At 31.2% G+C, this 15,898-nt stretch overlaps 2 protein-coding genes across 2 annotated transcripts; one reads left to right on the forward strand and one right to left on the reverse strand.

Annotated features, from left to right (window-relative positions):
• The first annotated feature begins 4,943 nt into the window (after nt 1-4,943).
• On the forward strand, nt 4,944-7,256 carry LOC145614755 (bet1-like protein At4g14600). Its single transcript, XM_081669821.1, has 4 exons — nt 4,944-5,180; nt 5,307-5,430; nt 6,183-6,239; nt 6,983-7,256. The coding sequence occupies exons 1-4, from the start codon at nt 5,143-5,145 to the stop codon at nt 7,142-7,144; spliced, it is 381 nt and encodes a 126-aa protein (XP_081525947.1). The 5' UTR covers nt 4,944-5,142; the 3' UTR covers nt 7,145-7,256.
• Nucleotides 7,257-8,041: 785 nt separating this feature from the next.
• LOC145613618 (3,7-dimethylxanthine N-methyltransferase TCS1-like) lies at nt 8,042-10,814 on the reverse strand. Its single transcript, XM_081668713.1, has 4 exons — nt 10,740-10,814; nt 9,454-9,870; nt 8,741-9,013; nt 8,042-8,383 (listed from the first exon to the last, which is right to left on the reverse strand). The coding sequence occupies exons 1-4, from the start codon at nt 10,812-10,814 to the stop codon at nt 8,042-8,044; spliced, it is 1,107 nt and encodes a 368-aa protein (XP_081524839.1).
• Between the last annotated feature and the right edge of the window lie 5,084 nt (nt 10,815-15,898).

Consider the following 15,898-nt stretch of genomic DNA (forward strand, 5'->3'; position numbering starts at 1 on the left):
TCTCTAAGAAGCTTTGAAAAAAAAAAAAAAAAAAAAAAAAAGACCTTTTGGAGGGAAAATTTTTAACCAGGTTATGACAAGTGTCATTTCTGATTTTGCCTTTAGTATAGTATAGGTATATTGAATATTGATGGAGTAATTCTGTTTATTAGATTTTATCTAATTCATTAAAACAGGAATGAAAAAAAAAAAAAAAGAAAATTCAGATGGGATTATGAGCCAATATATTTGTGACATTTGTTACTACTAGACTACTAGTTAGAGAAAGGTTACTACTTCCTCTGTTTTTCAATACTTGTAATACTTCTCTAAAATGGAAATGTCACAATACTTGCAGCACACTAAAAGTGAAAAGTTTTTCGAGATAAAGTTGTAATATTTCTCTTATTTAAAGCATATAGCCCACTAAATTATACTCCAAATAACCTCCCATTTTAAAGTGAATTATCTCATGTGAACCCCACTTTTCTTAAATACCGTAAAAAAAAGTGTGTTGTTACTATTAAATAACGGAGGAGACTACTAGGAAATTAAAGAGAGGTTGATAAAACATACGCCCTCCGTCCCTAAATTACATTCATCCTTTCTATTTTTGGTAAGTTTTATTTTAGTAAATCAACTCTCTTTTTCTGTTTTATATTTAATGCTTTCTTACTCATCCTAATCTCACTCATAATCCTTGTGCCAAATTACAATGAATAAGATTGGTTAAAATTTTTTAATTAGGAGCATGCGGTTGGTCTTTTTTTTTTGCAAAGGATTGATGACTTATATGAGTAATAACTAATCTATCTTTGTACTTCCTATTGCATTATCTAATTATTGTTATTTGTCTTATTCTTCCCTCTTTAATTCCCGTGTAAATTTCCAAAAAGGAATGTAATTTAGGGACGGAGGGAGTAAGACACGTGGGAAAACTAGAGCCGTTGAAACTTGAAAGGGTAAATGGAAAGTGACGGTGAGATTGTGATTGGTGAAGTCGTGTATTATTTAGAAAAAAAGAATAATTAAAATAGCACACGGTGGTTGACAACGATTAGAAGATGACTACAGAAGTGAGGTCACGATAGTGTACACCATTTATAGCGGAAGTTAATCAATTAATAAGTCGCGTTATACACGAAACAAATATACAATCAACTAATCAAGTCAAATAATTTTCTGTCGCCAATTCAGACCACGAGGCTACCAACCCAACTCACGACTCACGAGGACAAAGTCAATAAGTACATCATCAACAATTCTTATTAAAATTTAGAGTTAAGTATAAATCAGGGGACTCAACTCTTGCAAAATGTAGGGAAAGGGGACTCTATTTATTTTACAGAGAAAAAGGGGATTGGGGTTAAATCTCTAGTGATAGGGGGTATTTTCAAGTGACTTAATTCACTTTTAACCCAAGAAGAATTAAGTCTCTTGTAAACAATTGAGTCCCCTCATTATTGCCTTGATTAAACCAGACAAATTCAATTCATTCACCAATCATTACTGCTAATTGGTTTAAAAATATAATTGTTCGAAATTAAGAAAGTGCAATAGCAATGAAAAAGTTTTGTTCTTGAATTTTTTTTAATGTTTGTTGTCCGAAAAAAAAAAATTCTTTCAATAATAATAATAATAACAAAAAAAAGCCAAAGCATGCTCTTCATCTCTGGTTTATTGTAGCTTATTTGTCTTGCATTTGTTTGATTGTTTGATTATAAAGTTGGTAGTAGAGGTGGTCAAAATCGGACCGGATCTTGACAAAATTTCTCGTGCCCAGGCCAAACCCGCAAAAAAGTAGCAGACTTGTCGAGTTCTTCCGACTGGGATCGGGTTTGTAACCAAAAATATGCTTTAAGGCTTGCCCAAACGCGCCCTATTTTCGAGCCGGATCAATCCAAGCTCGGATCAGACTGATATTGATCACCTCTAGGTGGTAGGTGGGTTGACAATCCACGTGAGTCAAGATTATCTTATGAGATGGTTGTGATTTTAAAGAGAAATGTGGAGTTGGAAGGTCGAGGATGTAATGAAGATGTGAAGAAAACAAACATTCAGAAAGTTTTGTAACTCTATGCCTTATTTTTGTTTCAAAAAGAGGAAGGGACTCTATTTTTTATTAGTCTTAATTTAAAATATTTTTTTTAATAAAAAAACACAATTAAACCAAAGGGACTCAATTATTTAACCAAGGGGACTCAATTCTTTTCCTTATTTAATTAGAACCCACCGAAAACCCAAACCCATTCTAGCCCAGTCCCTTTTTCCTCTATAAAATAAATAGAGTCCCCTTTCCCCACATTTTGCAAGAATTGAGTCCCTTGTATACTTAACTCTAAAATTTACCCTTAATGTAATCTAAGAAATGTACTAGTTCTTAACACAAGCCATTTCCCTCTGTCAAAGGAAGCTTTTTACTTTTTAAAAAAAAACACAAGCCATGCAAAATGCAAGAAATGCAATAGTAACAAATGTTGTTTTGAGCCTAGTCAGCAATAGTTCTTAATTTTAAGAGTTATTCCTTATTTCAGAACCCCCAACCACAATAAATAAGAAACTCTCATTTCTTACCTAAGAAATATAGTTCTTAAAATTTCTATCTCCTTGAGAGCCCCCAATATTGATGCTCTAACGTAATTCAGCTGTCAAAAAAAAAAAAAAAAGGGTTTAATAGTGTAAGCATAACATGCATGCATCACTAACATGATATCATATCAAGCTTATCTTGATTTAGTTAGAAAGATTGCACCTTCTAACTTTAAGCTTGGGAGTCAAATCCTACTAGAGACATATTGAGAGTGGGGATCCCTTACCACTCCCCCTTTAGTTTTAAAGTGTTTGACCATAAATACCGAACCAAAAAAATCTTGAAAAAAAGTTGAGGCACGGTCAGAGTCCTCTTTACTTTAGACAATTTATAAGATGTATATGTTCATGTGAAAGTGGTAGAGAAAATGTGGTGTAGACGTGTAGTGGTTGATGAATATATGAGATTTTCTAATTAAATAGAAAAAAGCGACATTATTAGAAAGCTAAACGTATAGAGTTTGCTTCATGAGAATATTGTTATAAGCTTTTATAGTATCATGCTATCATTATTCACTTTTGATACAATGTTTAATTGCATAATGGTAATATACTTTCAACTTTCACAATAATATAAAAAATGCTACACTGTATAATTGGTGATAAGTCTATACGACTATGTCTAAATAATTAAAAATCTATATATACAGAGTATATGTTAGATTTTGCAAATTCCGACCTCCATCGATTGAGTCCTTTCCAAGTTCCAACTACTCACCCCTCTCATATTGAAGTCTTGGCTCTTGACTTGTGACTATTGACTTCATGAAGCATGGTAAGACAAAAGAATGTATAGATATTAAAATAAACTAGTGTGTTGTCCGGGCGTTGCACCGGGTTACTACTTTAATTAAATTGTTTTTTTATGAAATATGTTATTATCTTTTTTGACAAAATAAGATATTTTATCATCGATTATGTACATTATGCATAAATGTTAAAAATAATGTCACTAATTGATAAAGAGTGTAGAAAGATAATTTTTATTTGTCAAAAAAAAAAAGATAATTTTTAACACTCTGTTGTTTGTGAAATGTTGATTTTATTCCTCTTATTTTTTATTTATTTTTTTTCAAACTGCTTATCTCCTATTTCCTTTTTAATTGATGCATGTCATTTATAGTTATATTTATATGTATAAATGACATCAATTGTTATTGACTAAGATGGTAAGGAAGTAGTTCTTGTTTCCATGAGATCTAGTGTTCGAAACCTATTATGAGAGAGAAATGACGTGGCACATAAACAATTTTAGTCATGCATGGAGAAAGAAAAATGCGTCTCTCAGCCAACTAGACTTTCTTTGTTAGAATATGATGTTCCTTTAGACTTAATTCTGATGGTAGATGAGGACATTAAGGGGTTGCTTTGCCTGATTCCTACGTAGGGCTGTCTGTTTGTTTTTTGTTTGAGTAAAACAACTCAAGACAGCTTTTATTTAAATCCAGTAATTTTTATTTACTTTTAAATAACTTTTGATCATTTATATCATGTCAGTTTTACAATAGATATACAATCGTTACATAAATTTTTATATGTGGTTGACCATATATATTGTGTGGCCAACCGTCATTAAGTTTACCTCTTAATGTTATAGGGGTTACCTGATCACTGTTATAGGGATAACTCCGTCAATATTATAAGCGATCAATGTTATACGGGTTACTCGGTCAGTAGTATAAGGGTTAATCGATCAGTATCAGCCGCCCACAAAACACACCGCAATATTTATTGTACAATGAGTTTATGAGTATGTTTTCATGCATTTTCCAAATATATACTTCCTCCGTTTTCTTTTACTTGCAACACACCTTTTAGGCACGCAGTTTTAGGAGATGATTAGTGAGGGTAAACGAGCGATTTTATCAATATAATTTTTACACGAAGATTAGAATAGGGTTAAGTATCATTTGTAAAAATTATAATGAATAATTTATCCGTTTACATTACATAAACCCGACCTCAAAACACGTGCCAGAAGGTTGTGTTGCAAGTAAAAAGAAACGGAGGAAGTAATTTATATTATGCAATTTAAAATGTTTAATGATAAAAGATTGCACACTACCTCTAGTTAACTATTCTAAAAATCCTTTTTTTTTTTTATTAAATGGAAAGGGAAAAAAAAAAAACATTAGTGAAAAAGATACTCCGTAAAATACAATTTTTTTTTATATTCGTATATAAAATTGGTAAAAGTTTTATATTTACGTAGTATAATTTTTTTGATAAAATTGGTAAAAGTTACCATAAAAGTTATCGTTAAAAAAATCCTAACTGTAAACAAAGTAGACACGCAAGATATCCAATAAAAGAAAGCCACGTGGAATATCACACACAAAAAAAAAATAAAACAAATTCTGGAATATTTCCTTTCCTTCTCCTACATGGAAAACAATTCGCACACCTAATTCTTCAATTTCTCTCTCCTCAAGTCTTGCAAATTTTCCTCTGTCCTTCTACTTTAATCACCTGATTTCGTTACCAATCCATCTTATTCTTTCATTATTCAAAAAACCCCTCTTTCAATTCACAAACCCTAATTTTCTCACTTAATTTTCTTTGATTACTCAAGTTATGGCGTTCAGAGGCGGTGCCGCTCCCTTCAGATCAAGGTAATTACGATCAATCAATTTCAATTTATCAAAAATTATTCTTCAATTTGAACATAATTTTAATTTTTGAAGTGAATTTTATTTATTTATTTATTTATTTATTTATTTTCTTTTCTTTGAGTGTAGCGATGGGTTGAGTACTCGACAGGTTGGAAATTCAGATGAGATTCAATTGCGGATTGATCCAATGCATGCTGACCTTGATGATGAAATTATTGGTCTTACTTCTCAAGTTCGAAGGCTGAAAAATGTAATTTTTTAAAATTTTTTTTAGTCTTTCTTGTCTTAATTATTAAACTTTTGTATATTTCTTTAATTACATAAAATTAGGTAATTTATAGCATTATTGGCTGGAAATCTTTGGAATTAAATATGTATTTTGAAGTAGTATTGATTAGGGAGAAATTTAGGAGGTATTGATTTAATGATTTGCACCGGTTTGATTTTTTGATATAGTCAGTTGGATGTCCAAGCAGGTTATTATTATCTAATTTTAGGGATTTTATGGCTCGTTTGGTAGTCGGTTATAGTCATAGATAGCGTTAATGGGAATATGGCCATATGGGATTGAATTTATGTGTAATTTGCATCGAAAAGTAACATACCGGATCAATTTAGCATCATCTGTTGTACGAGTATATGATTGTTTTGCTCTTATTTTTAGAAGACTAGGCAAGCTATTGTAACTCGTTTCGTACATGTTGATGGGTGAATTTTTGGAGGAGGGAGTTTGCTAGAATATATTGTTGAATGGTGGTTTTGGTTAAGTGCTTTTGGCACAAGGACGACTAATCGAGGTTCAAGATGGTTGTTTTATTAGGACTCGGATCTTGCACCTTAATTTAAGTCTTGACACTATGGAGTTCTTGATTTGGGTTAATTTGTTGAATAGCTAAGTGTAAATTATTAGAAAATTTTTCGTCTTGTTAGCTGCCCCAGCACTTCTTAGGTCCTTTGTCTTGGTTCTTTGTATTGGTCTCTAATGCTATAATTTTGATACAGGTAGCACAAGAGATTAACTCAGAGGCGAAACTTCAGAGTGACTTTGTAGATCAATTGGTAAGGCATCAGCTTAATCTTCTATATTTAAAGCATTTTTTGCTTTGACTCGATATCTTGAAAATCTGTTAAGTAGTGTATTTGTGATATCGCTGCTTGTTTTCTCTTTTGAGTACTTTTCTCTTCATCAAATGCAACTCTTGACTAGCTTGAGAATTAAAATGCCTTATTATAAGTGTTATTTTGTCAAATATACCTTGAGAATAGGTTCCTGCTTTCCTCTGTTCAGAATCTTCTTGTTATGGTTTTTTCCCCTCAACCTATTGCTGTGTTGCCTTCTTTCCATTCACCCTCTTTCTGTTGGAATTTCTTTCCATTATCTGAACCCTAACAAAATCAGAATTGGTTCCACATTCTTGCTAATGTCAATGAATTCTGTTTCAGTGTTGCTGATACCAGTAACATGACCGGTTTTCTGGTCTTTCTTGTTATATGTTTGATCGGCCGGCCTCTTATAGGATTACACTTTCTTAAGTATATTCTGAGACTGATGCACTTTTCCATGTGTGGATATTAACTCAACCATTGAGGATTTTTGCAATTTACATGCATCGATGAGCTTGCTTATGTGACTTTTTAGTTGCACAGAACAATATGAAATGAATTGTTTTTTATGTTCATGTCATGAGAAAGGAGATAGCGAAAGGTTGCTGTGAATCATTTTGGTCATCATTAAAACTACTGCAATACAGCAAACTACTCCGATGCTTTTTATGACATGTATTGTGTTTTTTCTGATACAGCAAATGACCCTTATCAAAGCACAAGCTAGTTTGAAGAACAACATGAGGAGAATAAACAGCAGCATTGTGCAAAACGGATCAAATCATGTAATGCACGTTGTTCTTTTTGCTCTTTTTTGTCTCTTCTTGGTTTACTTCTGGTCCAAATTTTCCCGACATTAAGCAACTGAGTCTTGTTGACTCCTTAGAGAAGCTTCTATTGTACTGTACATCTTCCCCAGCAAAGAAAATGAAGTTGATTCTAGTTATTTTTAAAAATGTCATCTGTTAGATCTTTCTATTTGTCAATATTTGCCGAAGCATTTTTTTTTTTGGACAAACACTATGAAGAGTATTACTTTGATATGAAACTGATTGCAAGATTGAATATGTTGAAAGCCAAATTTGGACAATATTTAACACTTGGTCATTAACATATATGATAAGCTTTATAACATTGACATTGGATACTACCTACTAATGCTTTGAATAGTACTCTATATTCCTCATGATTTCATGAAGTTAATGCATCTTGAAATGGAATCTATCGGTGTCGGTTTTGGATATGCACCAGCATTCATGCATCAAAGTGGCAGCTAGCCTTGCAGAAATGCAAATCAAAGTACTCGTACCATTTTGTATCGTTGCATCATTAAGCTGCTTATAAGGGGCTATAACTATTTAAGGCTCATATTTTTTGTCGACTGAATTTCTCTACATGAAGTTGCACATTGTAATGGTACGCAAAACATTCTTCATATCGAGTGTGGAAAAAAAAAAAGAAAAGAAAGTAGTGGCCCTAGTGGGCTTCGGGAACAACTAAGTGACCAGCTATTAAAATTGTTACAAGAATCACGGAAAAACTAACAAGAATGAAGTAACATGAAACAATAAAGAGCATCCTTCTCTGTGAATAGCATCACAAGTCCATTTTTCGGCCTAACATGGACTCCTCAACCTCGATAACAATGGTGAATAGATACCGATGGACCCAACTCCCACACACGTACATCAATCAACACAGTACACGCCGAGTAAGGACTGTGAAGAGATATCTCTTTCCGTTAATGCATAGTGTGCTTACTTTTTTCGAAGTAATAGAGTAACAGCATAAGTCTCAACAGGTTGAGCATCAACCAAACGTTGGAATGCATGATAGGTGAGTTTATCATACAAAGAATCGAGTATTTTTTCTCCAAAATGACGCGAAACTAGTGATTCTGAAAATGCTCTAATGAAGTTTGTTATGTTTTGAGCTCTTTCCCATTTGTCTTCAATTTCATGTGCCACATCAACCGCCATTGTCTTAGAAATTTCAACTGTGAATGACCCTTCCTTTTTAACAATGCTTTCAAGTTGCTCCGTGCTTGCGTTATATATTGGGAAATCGAATTCGTCTAACTTCTCTTCTTTAATTAATCCCTGAGAACACATAAGTAAAGATGCTCTTAAAACAAAAGTTAGATTGCAAAATGCCTTTTGTTTAATCATGGATTAATAATGATTAAAAAATGCCCTAGGCCGAGCACAAACCCACATAAAAGAAAAAAAATGACAACATATATATAAGTAAACGTACTTACGTTCCATCTTAAATTCAGAATAGTTTCACTTCGTGTATCTTACCAATCTTGTACATTAGTCATTCTCCTCTTAATTTTTCAATAATGTAAAAGGACCAGTCTCAACTCACACGAGTTATTTTCCTAACAAAAATTGATAGAGATAGATAGTGTTATCTACAAAAAAAAAAAAAAAAAAAGATAAAGAGTGTTAGACCTCGGAAACAAGACTAGCAAGGGCCTTGTTGAGTAATGTGAGTTCGAATGACGTCCAAGTAAATGAATTTGTCGAGCATGGTCGACCGCTAAGGGTCAAGAGCATACAACCATTGCGTACCACTTCGTCCGAGCGATATTGAAGGAAGTGGGTGAAGTCTTGTTGAAATTGAGCAACGTAAGCTTTTGCAACTTCCTTGAGGCTTGTTTCAGAGATATAAATATTTCCCTTGTTTATTGATATACCTTGCTCATCGTAGAGTCTACTTGGTGCCTTTACATACATAATCAAGGAATAGATCAATTAGCAAATATAAGTATGGGCCAAGAAAGAGATTAATTAGCAAATATCATAATTGGAATTCACACCCGTAAATTAGCTATAACTAAGTAACTAACATGCATGAACCGATGCATGGTTAGCATTGTTCATAACTTCATTTCAAAATGTATCTATTTCGTACTTATACTATATCTTTAATTGAATTTTGATAACCAAAATATTATATACGATGTTCCTATATACATTTACTTAGACATGTTTAAAACTGATCTTGTAATAAAAAGTGAATTTTAGTTGGCGGAAACTCTACATATATACGTATAAGATATGTTATATCATGTATTTACCCAAAGAACTCCTGAATTAAAATAAATAGTATTAACTCAATAAAAATTCACTAAATTAAAAGGAATAAATAAACTAAAACAAACCTTAATTAACCACTGGAGGGTGTAATTTGCATGGACCAAATGCAAACTTTTTGGAGGAAAAAGCCTATCATAGTAAGAACCGGGAACAACCTTCACGAAGCACGAGGGCACACCATAATCTTTTGTTTTAAGTTCCTCCAAATTCATCAAATGTCTAAATAACAAATTGAAATCATTTGAGGGAAGATCATTCATGTATATTTGAAGCTGTGGCATTTTATTGCTTGAAACCCTTTTCAAATCGTTGCATTTCTTTTGCACAATTCTTGTCACCAATGTTACAAAAGCCAATGGAACTGGGCCCACACCACATCCCAAATCAACAACATTCAGGCAATTAGATAGGCCTTGTTTTTCTGAAAGTAGAGATTGTATTGTATTCTCCAATATGCTTTGGCTCATCAACCATGCCTCCTCCTATTACAATAATTATACATAAGTATAATAATTACTCCCTCTGTTTCTTTTTATATGCATCAGTTTGACTGGCACATTTGTCGAGACGCAATTTTGACCATTAATATCTTTAATTGTGTATTAGTAAAAATGGTAACAAAATTATATTATGAAACTAGACATAATGACAAATCTAATGATATATTATATAATAACATGTATTTATTTTTTATAAGTGAAATAATTAAGTCAACCATGATATGTGAATGGTGCAATAATCAAAGTGATGCATATAAAAAAAACGGAGAGAGTATAATTTACAGAAAATTTTGCATAAGAAATAAGAAGGAAAAAATATACTAATCTTTTCAATTCCCATACATTAGATTTAATCATTATTAAATTACTACGTAGTAAGAGCAAGACTGTATGTAAAAAATAGCAGGTGATGTTAAGTTGCAAAAACTTACTTTCTCTTCGATTTCCATTTCCTATTCAATAAATTTCTCCTCTAGTGAAAGTATTAATATCGGAACGTACCACTTGAAATTTGTATATATGTTAAGAAATCCTTTATTAGGCCTCTAGCTTAGGGTATATCACTATCTTAATAATATAATAAAACTGATTTATTGATAAAAAAAAAAAAAAAAAAAGTAAAAAGTACCATCACAGGACATTTAAAAACATATTGATATCAAACAAATTAAGTTTTCCTTTAGCAAAACAAAGATTGTTGTATATTGAACATTTTTCAATCAAATTTTAAAGTGTTTTAATTGATGATCAACAATGATAATAATGTGTTTATCAACAGATGCAGAACTTTCTTCAACATAATTTGTAGTTGTTAATTTAATAAGGTGATATTATAACTAGAAGAAGATTACCTGCACAGAAGAGTTTTGAAAATAGCTGAGCTCTCCATCACCATCTTTCATATGAAAAAAATCCTTTAGTTCCATCTCCATCTCTCTATTATCTTTTTACTTCTCTAAAACCTCCTCATTCCTTGCTTTTTCTTTATATCCTTTCTTTGTTTCCTTGCATGCTGCTCTAGCCAATTAAAAAACCCTCCCATATATAACACCCATCGAGCATCGGTTTTATATTTATTTATTTATTCTAAGTACCACAATATAACTGAGGGCATGTTCTCATTGACTGAACTCAGCTGAACTGAACTGAACTGAACTCAGCTGAACTGAACTGAACTGAAATGAAATGGATATTTTATAAGAGAAGGAAATTAGGAGCTGAACTGAACTGAACTGAACTAAGCTGAACTGAACTGAACTGAACTGAACTCAGCTGAACTGAACTGAATTGAACTGAATTTCAACGTAAGAGAACATGCCCTGAACATGTAAGGGCAATGTGGAACTTTGGTACGTAGGTAACATATTTGTTTAATTGTTATCAATCAGTATAAATTATAAAAAACTAATATTCATATAAACTTATGTACTGAAACAATTATAAGTTGTCACATAACCATTTTTTTCTTATGTATAAATACCAATATAAATTAAAACGAAATATGCAAATAGCACAAAAGGTCAAAATTTGACACTTGAAAAAATGGAGGAAATTGAATTTATAATTATTTTTTCTTCTTGATACTTGAAAAAATAACACAAGAGTTGAAAGTTTGACACTTGAAAAAATAGCACAAAAGTTGGTCCACTAACATAATTGCAGAGCTAGCGTGATATAAAGGTCATGAGTTCAAATCTCATCCACCTCCACTTTCAAGTGGAATATTTCAAACTTTCATGTGAGGGGGCGTGATAGTGTAAAATATTTTCCTAACCTCAACTATCAGCTAAAAAAGCTTTTGGTTGAGTTGGTCTACTAACATTAACCGTACAATTGCCAAACATCTATATGCCTAAATGTTCAATCTTTAATCTTTTTTTTCATTTTATTTTATTTTTTATGGAGTACGAAGTAGTAATTAAAAGTTGATTTGTTAGTTTGTATGAGTATTTTGTTAGTAAATCTAATATATATATTTAAAGGGGAGTTTTTTCCCGAGTTTTTAGAGAGCCACGTAGGATCTAATTTTCTCAACGCGCCATGTAGGATTATAAATCTTAGTAATAGCCAATTAAATAAGAGATTATTAATTTCTTTTAGAATTAAATAATTCAAATGCTACATAAGCAAAATTGGCGAATGAGATTTTTAAGTTTAAATTAATTAAATATTATCTTTTAATATTAGGAATTTTATCTAAATATATAACAAAGTTTAGCTCATAAATACCAAAAAAAAAAAAAAAAAATCAAACAAACCGTGCGTCGCACGAGCTTCATCTAGTGATACTTATTCTGAAGTTATCTTATTATATCAAAACTTATTAGACCTTATTAGAATTTATTTTTTTTTATTGTTATTTAAACTTAGGTACCCCTTACTTTGCCCTTTACCAACCCTCATGGCCTCATTATTAGAATCTACTTTTACTTTACTTTTTTTTTTTTTTTTTTTTTTTGATTAACTTAGGGCTTGTTTGGTTCACTTTATTTTTACTTATTAGAATTTATCTGATTTGATCTGGTCTGATCTGATCTGATCTGATTGTCTAATTTGACCAAACTTTGACCTTACATGTACGATAATCTATAACGAAAAAATATATCAAGTGGGGTCAGATTCGTAATACTGTGTATTTTATTTATATGTAATTTTCATAATTTTTTTCATTATGAAATTAAAGATATTTAGCGATAAAAAACTGCACATAAAACGATGATCTTATTTGAACTTATTTTTTCTTATCTGATCTGGTCCGAACTTATTTTTTCTTATTTGATTTGATCCGAACTTATTTTTTCATAAAACAAGTAAAAATAAGGTGAACAACTCAAGGCCTTATTTAACAACCCCTAATTTTTTTTTCTTAGTAAATTTATTAGTGTTTGAAAAATCTAAAATTCTAATTTAAATATTATCTTATCTAAGTACTCCCTCCATCCTATAATTTCGTGCTTGTATTCCTTTTTGGGTGTCCCAAAATATTGTGCCTGTTTCTAATAATATTACATAATCATTACCTACTTTTTATCTTTCCCATACAAAATACACATATACCCAAATAATCATTACTTTGTTTTTCTTTTTTTCATACTCCCTCCATCCCCTTTTGATTGTCACTTTTGCCATTTTGGATGTCCTTAAATGTTTGTCACATTTCATATTTTCACAATTATTACTCTGTAAGATACTGTGTATAAAAAGATTCTACGGAGTACATCCTTATTTTTTTTTTGTCTTTATTAAGTCATCTTCCTACTTTACCCTAACATTTGCCATAAAAATTGTAACGTTTGAATGATTTATTGTTTAATACTCTTGAATCTCTCAATTTCTCTTTTTCATGTACTTAAATTATTTTTTTAATTAGAAATGTCTCTTTCCTTTGCACTTTTATTAATTTATTAGTCGGAAATTTCACTTTCCCATATACTTTCATTAATTCACATTTTTCACCTTAATTCCCGTGATTTTCCTTCAGTTGACAAACAAAAGGGGACGGAGGGAGTACAATATTCTCTACCTTTTATCTTTCCAATAGAATACTCTCATACTTCCACCATTTTCCTTAATTACCGTGTCTTTTGAAAAATAGGCACGAAATAATGGGACGGGGGAAATAATTTATTACTCCCTCCGTGTTTTTTTAAGTGTTACACTTCCCATTTCCGGCCGTGTTTTTTTAAGTGTTACACTTCCTTTTTTGGTAAAAAGATATATTAAAATATTATATCTCTCCCCTCTCATGGTCCCTACCTAAACCCAATACTACTTTTTTATTATCTCTTTCCTCTCACATTCATTAATTTTCAATAAACTATTAACCCCAATATCTTTCTTTTACAATTTTTTAATACTCTAATTACCCCACTTACATCTTATTTTATTTAAGTCAATTAATTTGCCTAAAGCTATGTGCCGGTCAAACTGTAACACTTAAAAAAATACGAAGGGAGTATTCTAGTGTCTAAAATGAGTTAAACCATACCGCGTAGGGGAAGATAATTATGGTCCATATTTGGTGACCGAGATTGCAAAATATGGAAGTATAAACTATAAATTATAAAATAATAATCTTTCAAAAAAAAAAAAAAAAAAACTCTAATATAATAAAATTACCATCATTGGAAAGGCCAAATTAAGAAACTTTGCAGCAATTGTCGTCCACGCACAAACGTGCGCACGCACAACATTCAAGTTTCCTTTGCACATGCTTTGCTTAATTAATCCAGTTGGTGCAAACACTTCTAATCATGAAATATATGTCAATATAATCGACCCATGCATAATAAAAAAAAAAGGAATAATAATAAATTAGAGTATAAGACAGGTACTCTTCATTTTTTAATAAGTGATCTAAATTTCCTAGGTATGTCTGGCGATGCAACAACTCTTTAACTAAAACCGAGTAATAAACTTTGTATATTACTATTATCTAATAAATATAAAATATAAAAATTGAAAATTTATTATGAGTTCATTGAGACGATTTCAACAAATACCCAACATGACTATATTTTTTCTTATGTATAAAAAATTACAATCATTAATTAGTCTAAAACTCAAAATAGGTCAAGTGAATAGTGTAAAAAGTGCTTATAGATTACTTATTACTCTATTAGAAAAAACGGAGGGAGTAAAGAAAAATTGCATTGTGCAAGTCTTTTCTAAAAAATGTAACCTAATCTATGTAGAGTGTTGGAACCCAATGTTCACTTGTGAGTGTCCCACATTGGAGAAAGAGGAGAGGTGGTTCCATTTTATAAGGTAGAGGAGGAACTCCTACTATTACCAATTGGTTTTAGTATGGAAGTTCCAAAGCCTTGTTTGTGGACCTAACTCTCCTCCTTTTTGTTCGGATTGCCCAGACCCATTTCATATTGTCTTGAAATTTAACATAGAGTGAGGGGAAAAAATGATTAACTATTTATAAATGATCTAATATCTTGTGAGTCTGCATGAAAACATAACTTGTTGCTCAATTTGTTTCACGATAGACATGAATACATATGCATTTAAATTATGGATTGTGTAATACTCATTACCATGAATAACAGGGGGAAAGGAAAATAAAAAGAACGACCCATTTGGGTTGATTACGCGGGTATTAAGAAAGTTAAGTAAAAAGAAGTAAAAATATATTGAAAAGATAAATTTACATGGGGTTTGTAAAAAAATAGAGAGAGAAAGTAATAACATGGAAAATCAAATTTTTATATGGGGAAGTTAATTTTGCACAAATATTGTAGCAAATTGGTGGGTGTTTTAATGCAAATGGGTCATTCTTTTTGGGACAAAGTTTTGGCCAAATGGATCGTTCTTTTTGGGAAGGAGGGGGTAATTAACAAGAAATTTAAATTATACGAAGTACTAATCTAATAATGCTTATTTTCTAAGTAAAACTGTGACAGCGTGGTTCTGACTCTCTGAGCAGGTTGAGCACGATCCAAATCTTGAAATGCATAATATATGAACTGACCATTAAAATAAATAAATAAAAAAAAAAAGAAAACTGAAAAAAAAAAAATGCAAGTACAATTGCATGTTATTGAAATACTTTAGTCATCATAATTCATAAAATCCAGTAGTGCCTGTACAATTCATAACACAAAGTCAAAGAAAATGCATGCTCAAGTACCAAAAATCAGTAAGAATTTGGAAATTATTATAATATTTAATATATTATCTAGATACTTTCAATTGCTAATAGCCTAATACTATGATTGCTAATATATGTAGAAATATGAGTTAAATTTTTCTAAGTAAAAATACTATGGAGTAGTAACCGGCAACAAACAATATCCCTACCTTATCCCTATCTACAACCCTTAAAATGTTTCACTTATTCCCCTTATGAATAGTGCTCACATGTGTGATTCACATGTGTGAGTGCTTTTGTTTTGTTTTTTTTTTTTCTCTTACTTTATCTATTTTAAAATCTATTTTAATCTATTTTTTTTTAAAACAAAAAGGGGTGGACTTTTGACTTGGCAGTGTTAGTTTTAGCATT

Source organism: Chenopodium album, chromosome 25, assembly GCF_948465745.1.
Source record: "Chenopodium album chromosome 25, dcCheAlbu1.1, whole genome shotgun sequence".
Taxonomy (NCBI): Eukaryota; Viridiplantae; Streptophyta; class Magnoliopsida; order Caryophyllales; family Amaranthaceae; genus Chenopodium; species Chenopodium album.

Bases quoted from the DNA above. Each gene is read 5' to 3' on its own strand.
- LOC145614755 (XM_081669821.1), top strand. From the start codon at position 5,143: ATGGCGTTCAGAGGCGGTGCCGCTCCCTTCAGATCAAG. The intron at 5,181-5,306 runs GTAATTACGATC...CTTTGAGTGTAG, and splicing joins GCCGCTCCCTTCAGATCAAG to CGATGGGTTGAGTACTCGAC. The intron at 6,240-6,982 runs GTAAGGCATCAG...TTTCTGATACAG, and splicing joins GTGACTTTGTAGATCAATTG to CAAATGACCCTTATCAAAGC.
- LOC145613618 (XM_081668713.1), bottom strand. From the start codon at position 10,814: ATGGAACTAAAGGATTTTTTTCATATGAAAGATGGTGATGGAGAGCTC. The intron at 9,014-9,453 runs GTTTGTTTTAGT...ATGTATGTAAAG, and splicing joins CCCTCCAGTGGTTAATTAAG to GCACCAAGTAGACTCTACGA. The intron at 8,384-8,740 runs GTCTAACACTCT...ATGTGTTCTCAG, and splicing joins TTGCTAGTCTTGTTTCCGAG to GGATTAATTAAAGAAGAGAA.